At 35.0% G+C, this 15651-nt stretch overlaps 2 protein-coding genes across 2 annotated transcripts in view; one reads left to right on the plus strand and one right to left on the minus strand.

Annotated features, from left to right (window-relative positions):
• LOC130010924 (uncharacterized) overlaps positions 1-4524 on the plus strand; it is a 59157-nt gene extending 54633 nt beyond the window's left edge. Inside the window, exon 3 of the mRNA XM_056099163.1 lies at positions 4508-4524. Coding sequence (XP_055955138.1) covers positions 4508-4524 — 17 coding nt within the window. The remainder of the gene's footprint in view (positions 1-4507) is intronic.
• A 6232-nt stretch (positions 4525-10756) lies between these two features.
• On the minus strand, positions 10757-15192 carry LOC126809469 (brain-specific homeobox protein homolog). The gene is made up of 4 exons (XM_050534078.1): positions 14937-15192; positions 12216-12403; positions 11479-11626; positions 10757-10764 (listed from the first exon to the last, which is right to left on the minus strand). The coding sequence occupies exons 1-4, from the start codon at positions 15190-15192 to the stop codon at positions 10757-10759; spliced, it is 600 nt and encodes a 199-aa protein (XP_050390035.1).
• Positions 15193-15651: the final 459 nt, after the last annotated feature.

Here is a 15651-nt window from a genome sequence, read left to right on the forward strand (position 1 = left end):
TAAATTCCCTTCCGTTTTCTTTAAACCGATGATGAATATCTATCCAATCTGGTCTCACTAACGTCACAGAGACGACCGCACGGACTAGTCATAAGCACCATATAGAACAGGTTTAACTCAAAATTAATGTCACGAGTCTACCGTAAAATCACTTATTAACTGTAATCACATAAGGAAATTTGACGTTTCTCTTGAGTTTTCTGCTCCCGTGGGACAACTGTGAGAAGTTTTTGGCAGATTTAGTGTTCGTGTTACTTTACAATTTGTCAAATTAATTAAATCAATTTTACGACATGAAGCACATGCACGACTATACAACTAGTGCCGAAGTGGAGTCAGCGGAGCCAAATATATGATAGCGAAAGGGAGCGTAAGAGAGAGATGGAAGTGGGGTTTAACGTCCACTCGACACAAACTAAGTCATTTCGGGACATAACATGGTTCAATTCTATTTTAAGAATTCGCTTGCGAGTATATAGACCCGGGGGGGGGGGGGGGGTCCATCAAATGAGCACAAAACCAGACCCAACTTTTCTAGAGTAAAATGTTTTCGTAGAACACGATGCCAAGTGGTAATCAGGGGCGTTTTCGAGATATTCGGCGTCATTTGCACTGAAAGTGAATGCATAGCCATCCTTGTATCATGAAAACATGCTGAAAATGATCGAAAGTAATCACTCTTTCAATAAAAATGCTAAATTCACCTGATTTGATGATATATTTGGACTAAAAACATATTCAAACTAATTAATTTATCATAATTTTGCTTCAAATCCTTCTCAAAACATTGCAATTGTCAGGGAATACCCTGGCTATAAAAAATCGATCAAAAGAGTTCATGTTTGTGTCACGTGACTTACCTCTGTTGGTACCTAGCAACGGGTGCGAAGTCGGGGGAGAATTCATTGCACACACAAGACGATGTTGTCTTTAATCGCCGACTATTTATTACAAATATCGAAGCATAATTAAATTCTCGGAGTATCTACTGCCCGCGTCTTTTTCCGTGATTTTTATCTCAGAAAGTGTGGTACGTCTAACTCTTCATAAAGTTTATCAACATGTAAATCAAGCGCTCAATCTCACCGTGCAACCTTTGACGTCACACGTGCAGACACTCCTAATCACCGGGCTGTCGATTAGGGAAACCCTTATATTTTTGTCCTGTATGCGCTCAGGGAATCCAGTATTTTTCTAGTAAGATTTGATATTTCTACGTTCCATATATACCAAAATTGCCATACTTTTATTGGAAATAACCACCCGATAAATACTTTTCTGGGAACGTATCTTAAATCTTATCTTAAGGTGGTCTTAGCACCGTACATTTACTTTGAAACCGATTTAGTTTAACAACGATTATTATGTATGAAACTAGTTGTCCTTGAATGGTTACATGGTTGGACTCCAGCCTGCAGGCCGCATGGATTTCTGGGAATCCCAATCTGGAAAAACCGACGTTAATCTGTGACCGGAAAACACGTATCTGTCGACGTGATTGAGGGTTTGCAAATTTTTTATGAGTTTTAATGAATTTCGCCGGAACATCGCCACAGATAAAACCGACGGATGCATTGTACATAATAGCTCACGGGATATAAATGCCGTTTTCCTAAATGCTACCGGTGAAAAGTTTGACAGGCTTCGTGACGCGACCTGCGGGCTGGAGTCCAGCCATGAAACTATTCAATTGTTTTTATTTTCGGACAACTAGTTTCATTATGTATAGCTATCGTTGTGAAACTATATCGGAGAGATTTTGATTTGACAGTTTTTACGTATTTTTGAAACAGGTTTCGAAGTGTTGTGGTTCTGTTATGCAAGATCTTGTATGGTCTTGGACTTAATTTCGGGAAAAATTGTCTCTGCTAGAGAAAGTTAGATAGTGAAAGAATATGGAGCGGAATTTACGTCATAATCTTAACGCCTTGCTTGGTAATGCGATATGCTTACTTCTATGCATGTAACGTCTTACTTACATATGTTAAATTGGCTATTTACACATGTAAAAATGCTAATTTATAATCTAGAAATACATCAGTAGAACAAAGGTTTTTTGTGTTTGTTTTGTTTTATAAACAATATTTTATTGCATTTGAAATTGGATTGAGAAAAAAGAAATGATAATACAGATATAAGGCTGATTTAAAGGAGCTAAATCACTAATATTTGTGACCTAGAAATTTACAAAAATGGGTCGCAACGCATATAATAATGTAATATGAATGTATAAAAACTGATTTACATTCAATCGTTTCTGTTTTTACTGTAATTTCTAATCATTTATGTTCGGCGAAATACGCCAGAAGTCTCATGTGAATGGCAATCTTTAACGTCTGGTTTTTCCCGGTTTTTCCAGTCTACACCGATGGTATTTATTGCGCATGCTCTCCAGATAAGAATATAGCGTCACCATTTGACATGACTTGTGGAATATGTCTATCCCTGTTCTTTGAGTCCCTTGTTCCAAATGGCGCTGAAACGCATTATGGTACACGATTCGTGTACCAATGGTAAAATGTTTATTTTGTCTTGAATATTGGATATCAGAAGCCCATCTTTTCCCTGTAAGATCACAAGACCAATGTTGATTTGAATTGACAAATAATTCGTGTTTTCAATGTCGAAGATTTTTGATGATATTGAGTTAGAGACTTAGCTACTTTAAACAAGTGGTTGCCATGCAAGATACGGCCACATTTTTGCAAGAAATGGACGGATAACAGTGAAAATCGATAGGGCTCTTCCTCTCATTGTCCCAGTGCCTGATATCGAATTTGAAAACATCCGTGAAAATCGATAGGACTCTTCCTCTCATTGTCCCAGTGCCGGATATCGAATTTGAAAACATCCGTTAAAAACTGTAAGCCTCTACGTTCACAAGATTTTCGGAAAAGAGGGATAACTCCGGAACGCAAGGTCACGGAACACCCATGGCCGGAGAACATGGTAAATCGATAGGGCTCATCCTCTCAATCCAGTGCTTCACATCGGACATGAAAAAAACCTGTTAAAAACTGTAGGTAGGCTCCATCGCGTTTACAAGGTTTTCGGCTCAGGGAGGTTGCAGAACGCTGAATATCGAAAGAGTTTTCGGCTAAGGGGGCATAACCTAATGCGAAAAAAAAAATCTGTTAAAAAGTATAGTCTCTATCGCGTTCAGAATGTTTTCGGAAAAGGGGATAACCAATCCAAGATCTTTCGATCCTTAACGCATATTTTAAGTTTCATCTGAAATTGGTTGCACAAACTTCGTACATATTTTACTTTTGCATAAAAGGCAGTGGCCATAACTCAAGATGCGCACCACAATCAATCTCCAAGATCTTTTGATCCTCAACATATATTATATACGTTAAGTTTCATCTGAATCGGACGAAAATTGTGGCCTCTTGTGGGCCCACAAACTTCGTACATACTTCCAAAATCGAACTCACTTGTGATTGTTGTGTAATAAATATATAGTTGAACGTTAATCAAAATCTAATAAAAATTATGACTACTGCAGGGCCCACAAGCTATGTACGCAATTTTTGTGCAATCAGTAGCTATAATCCAGGAAGTTACGGTCCGATATGTACCAAAATCGAACCCATACGAGATCTTTGGGACATAAACATAAATTTAAGGTTTAAAAAAATATCGAATAAAAATTGTGACCTCTAGAGGGTCCACAAGCTATGTACACGATTTTCGTACAATCAGGAGGTACAACCCAAGAAATTACCTTGAGATATGTGCCAAAATCGAACCCATCCGAGATCTTTGGGATATCAACATATAGTTTAAGTTTCATCAAAATCGGATAACAAATTTTATCACCCAATAATATATTCTACAGTAGATATCGCTTGTGTGATAAATTTCATAATGATATCGCTTTACATGAATTTGATTGGTTAGTTAAAAAGGAACTACTTTTTTTATTTTCAAAGAACAATTTATTTTTTATTGAAAATAACTTCTTTTTTTTTATATTGAAAATGAACTATTTTTTTATTTAATTAACCTTGAAGGAAACACTGGGTCAATATAAAGGACTTTGCAATGGTTGAACTGCTGTCAAAAAATGACGTATCACTACGCCGTAATGTAATCATGTTCAGTAAAAGTGAAATCTATAGCAAAGAATTATATTTATTTATTTGTGCATGTAAGAAAGGATTGGGTGATAAATAAAATCTCCTACTCGTCCTTTTTGATATAAAATAAAGACTCGTAGGAGATTCTGTATGTAACCTGTAGACATAATAATTGTCTATACTAGCGTATGTTGACTAATCAATTTTAAGTTTATATACCTTTGCAGCCCTGTCAAATATCATTGATATAAATTTATTTTTTACAAATGTATAGGCCTGGAAACATTAACAAATATAAGAGTGGGGGGGGGGTGTTGACAGTTACTCCGGAACCCCTCCATGGGAGCATAATATGGGACTTTCAGAGGGTGTTCACAATGCCGAACTATACCAATTTTAAATTTGTTTGGCCTTTATCCAATTAGTTATGACACCAAACTGAAGAATAAGACCAATAAGAGCAGTGAATCGTTCGCCCAATCTCCATAGAGATCTCCTACCTCCTAACGCCAAACCGGTGATTTGGATGTGAAATTAAATGAAATAGAGTTTAAAGTCCTGCCGTGTGGTATGAACACAGGCATACGCCATGCAGTGTGTTATGAGGGAAATTTTTCACGGACAGTGGCGCTACGGCTACTCTTATTTCAAATTCCAACTGTCAAGGGTTCTATTACATGCACATCATTGGGTTTTCGTCGTCCCATTAGAACGACTAGACACTGTTTCTTGTTAGGCACTTCGTCCTGCACTACTGACAAGGGGAAACCACGCTGGAAAACCCGAGGAACTTTCTCTTCCAACACCGAGAGCGAACTTTGGACTTCCTGATTAGCGAGCCAGTGTCTTACTTACTGAGCCACCGCATTTCCCGATGATTTGAAAGCTTGACCCAATATAAAGCTTGATTACTTGAATAATGTCAAAAATACTTTACTGCGTAAAATATATCATAGTTTTGAGGGGAAGAGATACGCTAAATTAATCATTACCTATTTATATTTATTCACTTTCGTGCATAACGTACCCATGTGCGTTAGATCACGAGGTCTGTCATTGAGTCAAGTGGCGTGGTTTCGATTCCATGCTTGTACGTGACAAGGAGCGGGGTCGCCTGTCCAAACTCGAGGGTTTTCTCCGGGCCCTCCGATTTCCTCCCACGGACAAAGACCCCTACGCGCATGCGAATTATTTACATCCCGTCACCTATGACGAAATCAGCAATGGGTCTTGGCTTTTAGACCTAACCCACTTACCGCGTAACATTTGTTAGAAAATTTATATACGCTAAATTTTACGTTAAAGGACAATATTGGTGCCAGTCATTATCACATATGTGATAGAACTGGTTAAACACGTTCCAAATATTATTTTATCACAGAGATCATTGCTACGATAGATGAGTAATCAATGTTTCAACAATAGGAAGTGACGAACGCAAAAGGAAAACACGAGTTATCCCTTTATATAACTGAATGAAGTGACAGGTGATAACAGATACATGGGCGAATTTCTGCTCACTAATAGTTCCTTCGAAGACCAAAAGTTGTGTTATGGGACTGTGAAAGGATATCTGACAATTCATAAACAAAATTGACTCTCACTAGATAAGAGAACATGCAAGAAAAATAGAAAAAGTCCGTGCATTACCATGTTTTTATTAGTATAGAATGAATAAACACCCGTGATTTTACGGACTGTTTCTATTTTTCTCGTGTTCTCTTATCTAATGGCATGCAATTACTTTTTTGAATTGTCAGATATACTCTTACAGTCTTATATAACAACTTTCCGGCGTGGTTCCCCCTTGTCAGGGATGCAGGACCGAGGGCCTGACAAGGACACGTAAATGATCCCTTGGCAGTTGGAATTCGATATAAGAGTAGGCGATAGTGCCGCTGCCCGGGCAAAATTTCCCTCATAGCACACTGTATGGCGTATGCCCGTCTCCATTAGCCCAGGATAGGAGCAGAACAGTAGGACGTTAAACCCCATTTCATTTCATTTCATTTTCGTGATATTGTTCTTATTCTATGTTAAAATTGAATTTGATTTACATGTTCATCACAATGAAACCAAATGATGAATAATGGCACGGGTCCAGTATTGAGCCCCTTAACGTTCACTCGACACACAATAGATCATTTTGGGACTAATATGGTAAAATTTTATTTGAAAAATTCGCATACGTAGGGGTCTTTAGCAGTGGGTGGAAACTCAAGGAACCCCCCCCCCCCCAAAAAAAAAACAGAACAAAAAAAAACATGGTTGTAATGGTTGTCACGTACAAGCTGGGAATCGAAACCACTTGACTCAATGACATCCTTTAGCACACGTTAGTGCACTCCCCGAAATTCTTCAATAACAGTATTGAAATCATTCTTAATTGACAGTAATATTACTACTTCATTTCGTTTTGAAAGTTAGCACCACTAAGAATTTAGTGAACAGGACAGCTGTATTAATTGGAAATGTTTTTTACGTTTTATTTTGTCGGGTGTCTATATGGGGAGCCGATTGCGACTTTATTGTCAACTCAAAATATATACCCTAAACCCTATAAATATGACAAACTTGGTTTTATTTCTTTGGTAAACTTTAAATTGATGCTAAACTCCAAATATATATGACATGTAAACTTAGATGTGACGCTAAACTCCAAATTTATACATATGATCAACTTCAAATATATGACGTTCTTCTTTTATAGATGACAAACTAAATATATATGCGGAACTTTCTAAATACATGCTAAGTTAGACTCGGATTACCGGCCTTGAAAGTTGGCTATGTTTGTATCTTGTTATTCGAGTCTAGGAGTCGTTTCGGAAACACAAACCGAAAAGCAATAACAATGCCGCGCGTGAGATTGACAAGTACAAATAATTTGTCTCGATTTATTATAGCTACACAAGAACTAATTACAGAAATTCTCGGAAGTGTATTAGAAGACAATGGCGATGTAAGTCTGGACAGACTTGAGTAGCTGGAATCTCGTTTAGAGGATGCCGACTAAACAGTATTTCTTATAAGGCAAAAAGCAGAACAAATCAATATGACTAATAATAATACATTGCCTGAAATATCTCAACTTCGGCACGACATGGGCGAACTTTGTCGATATCTGAATGTACTCCGTAGTCATCTAGAAAGCATAGCCTCTGAGGAACGTGACCGACGACAAGTGGAAGTGAATTCCTCTTTTAGATGTCCAACAACCAGCACTGGAAAAGGGGAAGACCTCAATGTCTAGTATCCATTGAACAAGTAGAATTTCTTAGGGAAATGCATTTTTCCTGGACCAAAATTGCCCATATTATTGGCGTTTCTAATAAAACATTAGAGAGAAGAAGAAACGAAATGGGTATAATGCATGATTTTAATTGGTTAGAGTTGTCATGGAGGAAGTGCGACAATTGACTCCTGGGATTGGACAAACTAGAATGCAATGAGCACTACGAAGCCAAGGTCTGAGAATCCAGCGTCAAAGGGTTAGGGGTGGTTTAAAGGAGCTCGATCCTGTTGGTACAGCACTAAGTTGGAGACAGGTGATTCAGCGACGAAAATATGCCAAGTCTCCTAATTCCTTGTGGCACATTGGATGGAAACCACAAAATGATCAATTAGAGATTCATTGTCCATGCAGCCATTATACTTTATTTGTACTGTGCTACAAACAATTTTGCAGAAACCGTGAAAATCTTGTTTGAAAAAGCAGTGCAAAAGTATGGTCTACTCTCTAGAGTCAGAAGTGACCATGGACTTGAAAATATTGGGAGTTGCAAGAATAATGCTTGCTCAACTGGTTTCAATAGAGGGGGCATTATTACAGGGAGCTCGGTGCATAATCAGAGGGTGGAAAGACTATACAGAGATGTGACGAGTGGAGTATTAAAGATACATTATGGGAGATTCGGTAACGAGTTGGCAGTTCTCACTATAATAGTTAAAAACTAGATAATGTAAAGCCTATTTGGTGAAAATTTCATTCAAATTGATCCACTATGAACCGAGAACTAAGCGACTGAAATTCCCCATAAGCCTCGGTCATCATTACTAAAGTCAGTACGATAAACAGCATAGTCTTGATTATCCATTTAATCGTTTAATCGAGAAGGAAAGTTATGCAGTAAATCGGCTTACAATCCACTAAAGATCGCAGGCTAGCGCTGCCATCTAGTGTTGATTATGGCCTGGATAGGTTAATTAATGTCTAATTAATAATTTAGATAACATTTCAGGCCTAAAGAAAGACCTGAAATAGGCAGATTTAGCTCTTGCATAATGTATGTTTAAGAGGATATATAAAGCAATTGAGTGCTATCTTTTTGCACTCTTTTTGATCCATGGAAGAGTTCTTTATCTCTACCGTTGTGTTCCACGATTCCAATATTTTCAGGTAGCCCTACTGTACTAGATTGTATAAGCTTCTCTTCTTCCCATGGACACAAGTTATGTCTGTAACGTCTGTGTCATCTGTATCATCTTCATCAATATTTTCATCATTAAGACTTTTATTTGGGAGAAGATAAATGCATCCTTGACTTGCAATACTGGGGACTCTGGCAGCATCCATTTTCACACCATGTGCAGTATTTGGCACCACAATTTCTCCATAACAAGCCTTGACATAAGTAAAATCAGCAGCTTTTTCTTCCAATACCGCAGACATTTTTTATTTCGAACGTTAGCTTGTCCTCTGTCCAGGATTTATCAACTGGGAATTCGTGAACCACAAAGCCTTTGTGCTCAAGCGTAATTCTGGTCCTGTGTGTTGGGACAGTTTTCTGCACCGGTATTGGTAATAAAATAATATCTTTATATACGTGTGACCCCACCCTTTTCTTTTTAGGCATGGTTTGAGTTGATGATCTAGTCCTTGAATTTGAATATGATGCTTGACGTTTTGATTGTCCAGTTAGGCCTAGTGATGGAAATTTCTGACTTAGAGCCTGTGGTATTGAATGTATCATACTGCCACTGGGGGCGATACTGTTTGCGCTAGGCTGGCTTAAGTTAGAAAAGGAAGTATTTGCGCTTGACTGGCTTGAGTTAGAATTTATAGAAAGTGAAGTATATTCACTCAACTCAGCAGGCAACTGACCTGTGCCACTTTTCACAGGACTACCTGACATTGGAGAAGGTTGAACTAACATTCTTTCAACTGATGAGAGTGGAAGGTTTCTGTAGGCTCCCAGCAGACTGTTAGCCTGCTGGGCGATGTTGCTCAGCGCTCTTCTCAATTTTGTAACTTCCGAGTATTCGTTAGCCATTTTTAATAGTGCGCTAACGGTCAAATAGCAGGACTTGTGGAGAACAGGGTTAAATGGCGGAAAATTGGGTTGTAATTGGCGCGAAAACGGCATACTTTCCTGTGTTTCCGGTATGAAGATATTTCGCCTATCCCATTTTCGGTCTTAACTATACGCCGCACTACATTAACGTCATCTATGGTCTGAGTCCAGTATTGCCGACGCATACATAATACATGTAATTATATACTACGGTCATGTTAGACTCAATTTGGATCCAATAACCTCTCACCGTCATCAAAGTTGACCGTCATCTCTATATGACGTCAAAACCTCACTAGTTTGGGGGCGAAACGACTCCTAGACTCGAATAACAAGACGTAGGCAAAGTTAACTTCTGAGACCGGTATTCCAGGTATTTAGAACTTAGCATGAATTTAGAAAGTTCCGCATTTAGAACGTCATTTATTTGGAGTTAATCATAAATAAATTTGGAGTTTAGTATCAAGTCTAAGTTTACATGTCATATATATTTGGACTTTAGCATCAATTTAAAGTTTACCAAAGAAATAAAACCAAGTTTGTCATATTTATAGAGTTTAGCGTAAATATTTTGAGTTGACAATAAAGTCGCAATCGGCGCCCCATATGTCTTTGCTGCTGGCGTTCCTATGCCAGATTTTATAATTTGCATGGCGACAAATTTTACTCATGCGGACCAATAGTGTAACGAATTCCGTTACAGTTAAATCTGGGTTTTTACCGTCGGAAGTCGGTCGTCAATTTTAAAGGCCCATCTTGATCACATTGAACTAAATCTTCTATAGTTTTGTATTCCTGAGCCCATGTATCCCACACCCCGCCTTTATATATTTATCATAAATTGACATAAACGACAAACCAATTTTCAGCTAAGTCTTTTGAACTATTTAAGATAAAATTGCAAGTGAAGTTATAATTCGTGGAAGATCTGGGAGAATTACTGCTGTTTGGGTATTTATATTGCGAATCCTCGCATTACACACATAACCATAGACATAAAAATTACGTTTAATCCTATTTATTTTCAACAACTTCCCATCTCTGGGTTATATAATACATTTGTAACCAACCCGTAGAGGCTACTATAATTATCATCCACTCCTTTTGAATGTATCCATAATGAAAAAGTCTAGTTTTGCGATGATTTCCTTTTTTGGTCCGGACGACAAGGTGGCGGATGGACGTGTGTTTCAGTCACATATGCTAAACCCCACACTGATTATGAGAATCTAATTAATAGATCTATATACGCCCATATAAACTGAGTGGTAGGGGGGCGTGTAACACCACTGCCCTGACCAAATTCAGTTATAAAATAATAATGTATGTGTTAAGGACAAAGAAAACAACTGAAAACTGACATGTATATTCATATTTTGCTTATTTTGCTATTTATAATAAATATCTTATATTATAAAAAAAAAAAACTGTCTCAGACTGTAGAACAACATGACAAAGTTTATTAACAGGGGAGATCACTTTGGTTAACCCCCTTCTGGTCATCGTGTATTTTAATACGTGATTTTTTTCTGGCATCTTTGGTTAATTAAATGTATGTATAAAGGCAATACTGAACACTTTGACAAAACATTGCGATTCACTTATTACTAACCGATGTCCGATAGAATAACCGATATATGTACATGTAAACCAGTTGATCTCGAATCTTGCACCAATTTTCTTCTAACATGAGCCTATTAGTCTTGAACGAGAATAAAAAATAGTACAGTTGTTATTGTAAAACCTAAATCACCACAATATCAATATATACAACTTGTTTGACATAACACCAAGCACTAAAATCACTATACTATCTGTATACAGAATATCGACAAACCAGCATCGCAGTGTGCCACTGTTCGGTATCGGTCATACCTCTTATTTTAGTATATTTTGGATAGAAAACGAAGGCCGACACAATTCGGTGTAGATCTTTATCCCAACACAACATTGTCACTGGTTTTATATATATAATTCCATTGTCTAAGATACAGAAGATGACGGATAATCGGCATCCGTATCAACTACGTTTATTTCTTCAGAGTCATCAACTTCAGTAAATGAAGCGTATCCTTCTCTTGAATAACGTCTTTGCGTTTCACATGAATGACTTTCAAAACTATCATCATGGCAAGATTCACTGACATTTAAATCTGTACTTTCCTGATCGCTACAATGTCCTCCTTCAGATTGAGTTTTTCTCTGTCCTTTCTTTTGTTTCATTCGCCGATTCTGGAACCACGTTTTCACCTGAAATATTACAAAAATATTTATAAATTTTTGAAAAAATTTATAGTAAACTATACCTGATGAAAAACTGTTAATAAAAAATATTTTTCAATTTACCGTTATTTCAGTTTGTACAGTTACACCCGGGGAGTTAAATTACTTTAAGACAAATCTGCAAATCCATCACAGAGACATTTTAAATTTATGTTCGAGGATTTTAAAGAACGCTCGTGCGAACTATACACGGATTTGCAATAATTAGGCGATTCTGGGGTTAAGTTGAATATAACATTAATTATACATCTTAAAGGGCGATTTCTAGTGATTGGTCTTTTACTAAAAACATTATGAAGTTTAACTGTCGATAAAATATCAATTGATGGTTTATTTAGAATTAGAATTACACCGCAGTGCCCACTGAATTTGACATCATTTCCGTAATTGACGAAACTACGACCAATACGTTAATACATTTGTTTAGATTATATAAGATTCCGGTGATATTTTTAAAAATGGGCCTTTAAAGTTGTTTTGGGCTTTATCAATGATATACCTATTCCTGGAAATGGCGAAATTCTAGTAGTCTAGAGATGTATAATTTTGTATTTACCTGTGTTTCAGAGAGATTAAGTTGTGAAGCCAATTCCATTCTCTCTGGTGTAGATAAATATTTCTGACTTTCAAAGCGTTTCTCTAAACCATTCAACTGTTGATCACTGAAAACTGTTCTGGCTTTACGACGTCGACAGTGTTTACCTGGACTGTCATGTTGAAACAATGGTGCCAGGGGAATGCCAGCTGAAATACACGATATTCAAATTTCATATAAAATACATATCATCTATTTTTTAAAACGTTCTTTTAAGATGTAATTCAATAATTCATGTCTTTCTGAAAATGTTTTAAATATCGAATATTAATAATTTTAATTGCATCAAAAACTTGAAAAATTACAATTGGTGTGGACTGGGATTTTCTTTCATGAAAATTGCGTATAGTTTCTTTAAAAAAATAAAAAAGGAAGCAAATAAATGGGAAAACAAATACTTTCTTGGAAACAATTTAAAACAAAACAGGATTTTATTTTTAATTTTACTTAATATTATATTCAACAAAGTATTAGAATAATAGTGAATTTCGCGAAGAATTTGGGTTTTTCTGTTAGTTTTGACGGTGACTGAAAATTAATTTCAGCTTAATTATGGACTTATCAATGTCCATGTAATAACTCTGTCAACTCAACTGTCAATCAAATGATACCGACTACCGTAGAATAGTATATTAGTGTTATATTATGTATGTAAAGCACACTTAGGTAGCCGACTAGATTGATCTAATTCACCTGTTTTACGCCCTCCTGATTGCAATCTGTCTGTCTCGAACGACGTAATAGATCAACTTCTCTTTATACACTTGTGAAGTCCTTAACGAGAGTTATCATTAAGTTGACAGTGTACTAACATATTGTTCCTTCATTTATTACATAAATAAACATATTCTCAGTTAACTGGTATTAGCTGACGCGGGGTACTTGATAAAGCCGTTATCAATAGATGCTTTTTTAATTGTTGTTCAATTTGATGGATGCCCTACCCCTGTAATCGGCTGATAACCATATAGATCAGATTCAACAAAACATAACCCTGTTAAAAAAAATCAACACTTTTACTTTTATGACTTAATGACTTTACAATAGGTAGAAGATAAATTTATTAGAGGGGATGTAAGTAAAGATCAAAGCAGACCGACGGCTACATCTCGGAATTAAATATAAGGCACAAATGAAATGATATACCATAAAGTCTCGCCACATTAACTTTTTTATATCAAATTTTAACACTCAATCACTCTATAATTCAAAATGTGCCGCAAAATGTCCCCCCTACCCCTTTATTTCTTGTATCTCAAAATTTCCCAGGGATTCATCACTAAGAATATCAATTTTTAAACCTCTCTTCAGGAACGAATTTCCCAATTTAATTTCGAATTAATTATATTGTATTAAAATAATACAGTTAAGAGGTAATAAATCCCCAGTAGATGTACTGTTTTGTAATCTATGTCCCTGTTTAAAATAATTTTTATATGTATCAATATTTTAATTACAATAGCTATACAATCACTATTTAAGTTTAAAAGCGACGTTTCGTTGAAGATCCTCTCAACGTTATCAAACAAATGAAAATGAATATAATAACAACAACAACGTCGCTTTGAAATTAAAATTGAGATTGTATTCCATATAATGTTATTGTGTTTATTACTTATATCAATTGCTAAATGCCGTTCAAAACAAATGGTATATACATAATATGTTTCTTTCTTTATATATTATTTATTTTCTACTTTTTTATAAGACACAAATTGTTCACATAATAAATATTGTATAAAAACTCAGTTATAGATGTTTTTACTTATATGACTATATAATAGCTATGGTATATTACTCAGTTATCTATGACTGTATAATGTTTTACTATAATATAATATTTATGGTATATTACTCAGTTATATATAACTATATAATATATTTACTATATAATATTTCTGTTATATTATTCAGTTATATATGAATACATAATGTTTTTACTATATAATATTAATGTTATATTACTTAGTTATACATGTATATGCCTACATAATGTTTTTTTTAATGTTTTTACTATATAATATTTATAATGTCATCAAATATGATACAATCTTTATATTATTTTTTTATTTCTTTCCATATCCGATACAATATTCTGTATGTAATTCGTTAATAATTTTGTATATTTTTAGTTAAAATTTTTGTACATTTTACGTTAATAATTTATATATTATTTGTTAATACTTTAGTATATTATTTGTTAATACTTTTGTATATTATTTGTTCATAAATTGGTATATTATTTCTTAATAATTTGGTATAGTATTTCTTAATAATTTGGAATATTATTTCTTAATAATTTGGTATATTATTTCTTAATAATTTGGTGTATAGTAATTATTATTTATCTGTTATTAGTTATACAATATTATTCGTTATATCAACTTTATAATTTTTATTAATCTTACATAAATATTTTGTATAGATTTATAAAAAAGATTTTGTCGCAGAAGTATGAGCTATATTATGATAACACATAATTTTTATCTTGTGAGAGAAAGGTTTTAATCGGTGATCATATAAAGAAAGACACCCGCTTCTTTCTCATTTATATAAGCTAGTTATAAAAATGTATACTAATTATTATTATTATTATTGTTAACTCCCGTATTCTATTTCACTAATATCATTTGTCCCGTGTTTGTTTTTAATATAAATTTTTATGGTAGTTTTTTGACTTACCTGCTGTAGGTATAAGAAAAGCTGGGTGGTCTGGATGTTTGGGTAGAAATCCAGTTCCGTGCGTGAAAAACGGGTGTGCGTAGAAAGCTGGACCCCCAGGAAAACAATATCCATAATCCGGATAGTTAGCCCTGTTGATATTAGCAAGTGTATTAAAATCTCTTGCTAGTTGTTTAGGCTTGTTCAATAAAATATCTTCTATTAAGAATGAAGTAGAACGAGCACCGGTATTGTCTGAATACTGTGATAAATTCATTCTGTCTACTGATAATATATCCTGAAATAATTAGAATACAAAACACAAGATTAAGCACAATAATATTAAAAACAACGGGTTGCTTCGAAAAATCTAAACTATGTTTCCAGACTTAACTGTGGGTTCAATCAGAATAAATTTTAAATGTGTTAACTAAATTTATTTTCAAATAAATCACAATTTTATTATTAAAAATAAATAATAACTAAATATAACGCTTTAATGCATCGACATAATCAAAATATTATACTAATATCACAAACTTACAAACTGTATAAAATATTCCTGTTAATACTATAACAATGCTGATATTGAACTCTCGCTAGATCAAAAGTCAAAATACAGAATTAAAAAAGAAATCTCACTAGAACTATGACTGTCACTGACGAGATGTAACTGACAAGATATCGGTACATCAAAGTGATTTAATGTTGACAGACAGACGATGATATGACATCT

This window comes from Patella vulgata, chromosome 2, assembly GCF_932274485.2.
Source record: "Patella vulgata chromosome 2, xgPatVulg1.2, whole genome shotgun sequence".
Taxonomy (NCBI): Eukaryota; Metazoa; Mollusca; class Gastropoda; family Patellidae; genus Patella; species Patella vulgata.

Coding starts and splice junctions, on each gene's coding strand:
- LOC126809469 (XM_050534078.1), bottom strand. CDS start 15,192: ATGAATTTATCACAGTATTCAGACAATACCGGTGCTCGTTCTACTTCA. Junction 12,404..14,936: donor TTTTCTTATACCTACAGCAG/GTAAGTCAAAAA, acceptor CGTGTATTTCAG/CTGGCATTCCCCTGGCACCA. Junction 11,627..12,215: donor TTAATCTCTCTGAAACACAG/GTAAATACAAAA, acceptor GTAATATTTCAG/GTGAAAACGTGGTTCCAGAA.